The sequence below is a fragment of the Plecotus auritus genome (assembly GCF_963455305.1).
Source record: "Plecotus auritus genome assembly, chromosome: 7".
In the NCBI taxonomy this organism is placed as follows: Eukaryota; Metazoa; Chordata; class Mammalia; order Chiroptera; family Vespertilionidae; genus Plecotus; species Plecotus auritus.
This window is the reverse complement of record NC_137774.1, coordinates 94,437,810-94,444,243: the sequence shown is the minus strand read 5'-3', so window position 1 is coordinate 94,444,243 and position 6,434 is coordinate 94,437,810. Positions and strand designations below refer to the sequence as shown.

The 6,434-nt window shown below is 44.7% G+C and overlaps 1 protein-coding gene across 1 annotated transcript; it reads right to left on the bottom strand.

The window, feature by feature from the left end:
• Positions 1-258: 258 nt before the first annotated feature.
• Positions 259-6,434, bottom strand: GJC3 (gap junction protein gamma 3). The gene is made up of 3 exons (XM_080679687.1): positions 6,382-6,434; positions 1,363-2,147; positions 259-564 (listed from the first exon to the last, which is right to left on the bottom strand). Exons 2-3 carry the CDS (start codon positions 2,144-2,146, stop codon positions 557-559), a joined length of 792 nt encoding a protein of 263 aa, XP_080535813.1. The 5' UTR covers position 2,147; positions 6,382-6,434; the 3' UTR covers positions 259-556.

The following is a 6,434-nucleotide window of genomic DNA, read 5'->3' as shown; positions in this document are numbered from 1 at the left end:
GGACATAAGCCTCTGAATTCACAGTAATCTTCTTAAGGGATGTGGCCAGCTGTTTGAATAAATCTAATTCATATATTAAAAGAACACTAGGTTATACATGCTTGGACGGCCAGAGTTTATGGATATGACATATACTGCAAGGCTGGGGGTATTCAGGGTTACAGGACTTTGAAATTGGGGAAGCAGAAAATGTAGAACCACAGAAGAGAGATAAGTAGAGTCACTGAGATAAGAAGAATTGTCTTTAGTAACAAGAATGCCACCAACAGTAGTCAATCTTTATTACACAGGACAAGGGTGAGGCTTGGTTTTATGGAAGTTTCTGCTGGCTTATTCAAACAAAGCCCATGAAAATTGTGATGCTGACACCAGAAAATTCTGGGAAGAAGGCACAAGCATGAGTTCTTGAAGGAAATGCTTTAGGCAGCATGACCTACCATGGCCCTTAGAGATGCTTCAACAGCCTCTAACTTGTCACAGAGATATATCCCCACTCACTGGATGTTGGGGAGAACTTCCAGTCATGGAGTATCCTTCAGAGTTGAGCCAGGTGTCTTTATAACTCTGCAAAGTAGAAAATCAAGCAGAAGCTGAGACTTTTTCTAAATGGGAAGAGACCTCAATGGAAGCACAGGGAGGTACAATTCACTGAGCACTCTGGTCCTGGTTCATCGGAAGAAGTCATCAATTTGATGGGGATGGGGGTTGGTTTGAGAACAGTGGTCAGAACATCTACATAGAACCTGGTTTTCTACTTTTTAAAAAAGATTTAGCCCTAATCGATTTGGCTCAGTGGATAGAGCGTTGTCCTGCAGACTGAAGGGTCCTAGGTTCGATTCCAGTCAAGGGTATGTACCTTGGTTGCAGGACGGATCCCCAGTAGGGGTTGTGCAGGAGGCAGTTGGTCAATGTTTCTCATTGATGTTTCTAACTCTCTATCCCTCTCCCTTCCTCTCTGTAAAAATCAATAAAATATATTTTTTAAAAAGATTTAATGTATTGGGGTGACATTGGTTAATAAAATTATATAGGCTTCAGATGTACAATTCTATAACATCATCTGTATATTGTATTGTGTATTCATCCCAAGTCAAGTCTCCTTCCATCACCATTTACCCATCTCCATATACCCTCTTCTATCTCCCCCCATTCCCCTTTCCCTCTGGAAATCACCATACTGTTGTCTGTGTCTATGAAGTGTTGTGTTGTTTTGTTTTGTTTTGTTTTTGCTCAATCCCTTCACTTTTTTTTCTTTGTAACGTGGGAGTTGTACTTGCTGGAAGGTAAGGGTCCTGCCAAGAAGGGATCATCAGGACCTAGACATCAGGCAAGAAGAATGAGGGACATCGGTGCCCTTCTCACCTGCTACTCGGAACTGTTCTTTTGATTCCACCACTGGGAAGTTATCGTTTGGTTCCTTGTGTTTTCTGGTGCTCTCTGAAGTTGTGAAGTAGTTAGAAGAGGAAGATTTTTGCTTCCAGGTCTGCCACCATCTCCCCAGGCCCAGGAGCACCAGCTCCAAAAGAGTAAAGAAGAGACAGAGCCCACTGAGCCCAAACATGGTCTTTAGGAAGATGGTCTTCTCAGAGGGGCGGGGCATGTGGCAGGTTATACTACCAAGGCAAGGCTCTCGACGACATGAAAAGGAGCTGGGCATCTTGAACCCATACAGATGGTACTGCCCTCCCAAGGCTGCCCCCTCAAGGACCAGTCGCACCCCCAGCTGCGCCACATAGGCCCAGAGCAGCCTGGGGCTTTCAGCCCCTAAGACATCTGTGCTGCCCTGTCCTTGTCTGATCAGGGTCTCCTCCTCCTTCTTCACTTTCCTTGAGTCTTCCCAATGCCAGATGCCATGATATATGGTGAAACCCAAGTAGAGGACACTGGGCACAGCCACCAACATGATCTGGAAGGCCCAGAAACGCAGTGGGGAGAGTGGGTGGAAGGCATCGTAGCAGGCAACCTTGCAGCCTGGCTGCTGGGTGTGACACACAAATTCACTCTGCTCATCGCCATAGACCCCCGTCCCACTAGTAGCCAGCAGTATGAGGCGGAATCCCAGGAGCACCGGAAGGATGAGGCGCCCCACAGGGGTGGAGTGCCAGCTCTCCTCAGCCATCAGCCGCCTCAGGAACCTGCCACACATTCTGTTATGGAGCAGAGAACAATGATGAGTGTTGGTGTGTTGCTCAATGTCCTTTAGGAGGAGCTGTAGGCCACCTCTTCACTCCTAATCCAAAGATGGGTAAGGCAAACCTTCTTGCTCCTCTCCAATGATCTCGTTGATCAAATACTAAGACTCTGATTGCACCTATTTATATAGTTAATGGAATCATCTATATAAAATAATAGTAAGTGTGGATGTGGCTCTTTCTTCTGTCCTCTGTCCCCCGCTGCAATGGAGAGGAACTCTCAGTATTGGGTAGAGACCAGGGTCTGTCTTTGTCTCTTTCCATCCTTCCTTCCCTCTCACCCTAAATAGGCTAAATAGCAAGAGACCAGTGTCCTCTGAAAACTGATATTTCCCCAGGCTGCCAGCTCTGGTACAGCTGCTAGCATCACCTGAACAAAATTCAGTGCTGAGCTTGGGGGGAATGTGTATTCTCTTGCTGTCTGCTTCTCACTAGTCCCATGCCCTCAGGTGCTCACAGGTGTGTCTGGCTGGCCTCTGCTCCCATTACAAAGTAAAACTGAGATGTGATTAGGTTAGGAGGCTCCATGGGAATCAAGTGAAGAAAGTGAGTGTCAAGGCTTGCTTTCGTCTTAATGCTCTTTAGACCTAGGAAAAGGAGAACTTTTTTTTTTTTAAGAAACACAGCAAAATGTGCTAGTTAAATGTAATGGGGTTTGGGGTCAAAGCCAGAAGTGACTGGGAAAAATTTTAAATTTGACTCTCCTTGCCATTGTTCCTTGGGCTCATATCTCCCTCACGGTGAGAAGTGGCCATGGTCAGGAACAGATTTCAGCAATTCCTCAATTCTCTGGACAAAATATCATCATGCTATCAGCCCAGATTGTCATCTTTGTCTTTGACCCAATTAGCAGCCTTCCTAATGCCAAATCACTGTTTCTAACCATCACCATTAAGCCCAAACTCTTACACACCTGGTTCTTGTCACTATTAGAAGACCACGCAAACCTCTTATTCTATAGTGAAAATAGAGACTCTTTGATATAAAACCTCACAGCTACTACTTCTCTTCATAGTCACTTCCCTGTACAGCTCTTAGAGAAAGAAGCGGCCCTACACTTGTCCAAGGCTACTATCCCTTCCAAATCTGTATCCTTGGGTCTCTCCTTTCTGACTTCTTCAGGTTTTTGATCCCTAAATTGTCTTTCCTTCAGACCACCCTTATTTACTCTCTGACTATGAACTTGCTTAGGTTTCTCTCTTTTAGCTATAATAATAATAGCCTACATTTCTAAGTTAATATGGCAGCAAATGAAACATGCTTCCCAATTATGATACCCACAAAGATGCACAAAACAATTTTAAATGGGCATTAGTGTCATAAACTATAGATAAGAACAGGCCATATGCCAAAATTTAGGCAGAATTGTTACTTCTGTGTAATTGAAAGGGATGAATTAAGATGCTTCCAGAAGTTTCACTTGACTAGAGAAATATGTTCCCATTCACCAACTATGAGGTACCATATTTTGAGTCATTGGAATCGAGTTTGAACTTCTGCCTGCTCCTCAGCCCCTATCTTTCTACCCCCGTCATAGATTGTGAAGACTCATAAGTACATCAGGCCACTGAAAATTCTTTTCTATAAAATTGGGTTAAAATTTTTAGAAGAACCCTATTTTCAGTCTCTAGAAAGATGCAAAATTGTCCTCATGAATAAAGATGGCAAATTGAAGAGAGATTTATCTTCTCTCATTCCCAAGACTCCTCAAAATTGAGAATAAATGGATATTTAACTATATAAACCCACTACAAGTAGTGTGGGAGAAAGATCATCAGTAGCATATCTAAAATCTACTTTGGCCCTGCAGTGTGGCTCAGTGGTTGAGCGTCGACCCATGCATGAAAGGTTGCTGGTTCAACATGGGGCAAGGCACATGCCCAGGTTGCAGGCTCTATCCCCAGTAGGGGGCATTCAGGCAGCAGATCAATGTTTCTCTCTCAGTGATGCTTCTATCTCTCTCTCTCTCTCTCTCTCTCCCCCCTCCTCTCTCAAAATCAATAAAAACATATATTTGAAAAATTAATAAAATAAATGTATTCATTTAAAAAAACTACTTTGGAGGCAATAGGACAGATTCTGAGGAAAATCAAATAGCAATGCTAAAAGCACATTGAGTAATTCTTCAGAATTCAGGAGAAGAGAATGAATAATTGAAAATAATAAAAGGTAAATAAAGAAACAAAATCTGTTTTCTAACTTGAACATCAAGACAACAATAAAACAAAATCACTAGCTTACTTACTGGATGAAAAAATACCCCAAAAAAGTATATAGTGAAGTGCCTGAGGGAGAAAAACAGTTTCTCAATCAATGCTTAATTAAATTTTGTTTAGAGAAATATTGAACTCCATAGAGGACCAAAAGGAAGGTTAAGTTCCAATGCTGTTCTGGGTTTCTCAACCTTGGCACTATTGACTATTGGTCCTGATCATTTTGTCTAGGAGCCTGGGGAATGCTGCCCTGTGTGTTTTAAGACATTTAGCAGTGTTCCTGGCCTCTACCCAGTAGATGCCAGTAGCACACTTCCCTCTTACTCATCTCAAATGTCTCCAGATATTGCTAATTGTCCCCTGGGGTCAAATTCACCCTGGTTAAGAACCACTGTTTATGGTAGCTCTGGTCGATCACCTCTCTACTCTTGGCTTCAGTTACCAGCTCTGTAAAGCAAGAACATTTCAAAGAGCTTTTATTGGTTGGGACATGATAATCTACCCATTTCCAGGCTAGTTGCAAATCCTCCCTTAACCAGCCTCATCTATGAGGAAGCCTGCAGCCCCTCCCTGCTGCATACCTCTAGGAGGCAGCGGGGACTCTGAGTGTTTCTGCCCTGGATCTCCTGGTGAGTTTCAGACTGAATTCTAATTTGGTAAATTCTGAAGTCTTGCTCTCAGCTCCTCATTTCCAAGAGCAGGCCCAACACTCTCAAAGGACTTCCAGCACATTCCCAGCAGAACTGCAATTTAACACAGAGCAGGCCTGGCATATTTTCAGTATTGGGAATTTCAGTAGTTTCCAGAGGCCCTGCCTTTGGTTCTTCTCTGTCCTGTGCCCACCCCAGAGCCATAGCCAGACACCCAAATGTCCTCTAAGAGGTTCTAGTAACTGCACTGGGGTCTCCACAGCTCACCAGAGAGCTTTAGGGGTTTGGAAGGGAGAGCAGAAAAAGGACAAGAGGACTTGCCTGAGAACCTCTTGGTTTAGAGCCTCCATATCTAGTTCTGAGTCCCCTATCTGTCCTTTGCCCCATGGCTGTTATCACCAAAATGCTTTTTCCACACACATTCTGGGGCCTCATGTTCAGACAAAATTGTGCTCCAGCTCCCAAAGTCTGCAGACCAAAGGGAGTTTTCTATAGACCCGCGCCTAACACAGTCCTCCCTTCTGCCTCATCTCCTGCTTTCCTGGGACTCTGTGACACCCCCTTCCCCCCAATCTGTTCCAATCCTCCCCAGCCCACCTGTCTTATTCACGGAGACCCACATCCTTCTATAAACGTGTCTGCAGCTCTGCCCACAAGGACCAGCGTCCCCAAGCTGAACTTCAGGACCTAGGGAGCTGAGGGCTGAGCATTGCTGACAAAGCTCAGCACCACTCTGTTTCTAGGACTGGAGAAATAGTTTGCAGATAAACTTGGGAGAGAATTGGTAGGGTCTGAGCCCTGTTAAGATTTTAGTTGGTGGAGCAACATCAGTGAGCTCAGTAGCTGGAAGAGGGAGGAAAGCCCAGTTTGAGGGGATTTTCAAATATGTAAATAGATTTTTTTGTAATCCATCATGATTTTGGTAAGAATTTTTCCAAGCATCTCTATTCTTTTGGAGAAAATGTTCAGGATTCCATTGGTGGCAGAATCCATCTCTGTGAAGGTATGAGTGTAGGATGTCCACTGAGGACAGTGCTGGACCCGCTCACTGCTCCCATCTCACCCCACCTGGCCTGGAAAAGGACCTAGATTCTTTTAGTCCAAGTGTGGACCATGTGAAGCAGAACTGGCATCACCAGGTATGCAGAATGTCAGGCCACACCCCCAGCTTAGCAAATCAAATCTGAAGTTTAATTCTATCCTCAGGTCATTGGTGTGCACATTAGAGTTGGAGAAGGCAGTGTAGAGCCCCATGCAGCCCCCACCACCTCTGCCCCTTAGCCCTGTGCCACCCCAGCTGCCCCCTGTCCCAGCGTGAGCACTCACCTGGCAGCTTTGAGCAAAAGCACCAACAACTGGTGACAGAGAGAAACAGCCTC

Bases quoted from the DNA above. Each gene is read 5' to 3' on its own strand.
- GJC3 (XM_080679687.1), bottom strand. From the start codon at position 2,146: ATGTGTGGCAGGTTCCTGAGGCGGCTGATGGCTGAGGAGAGCTGGCAC.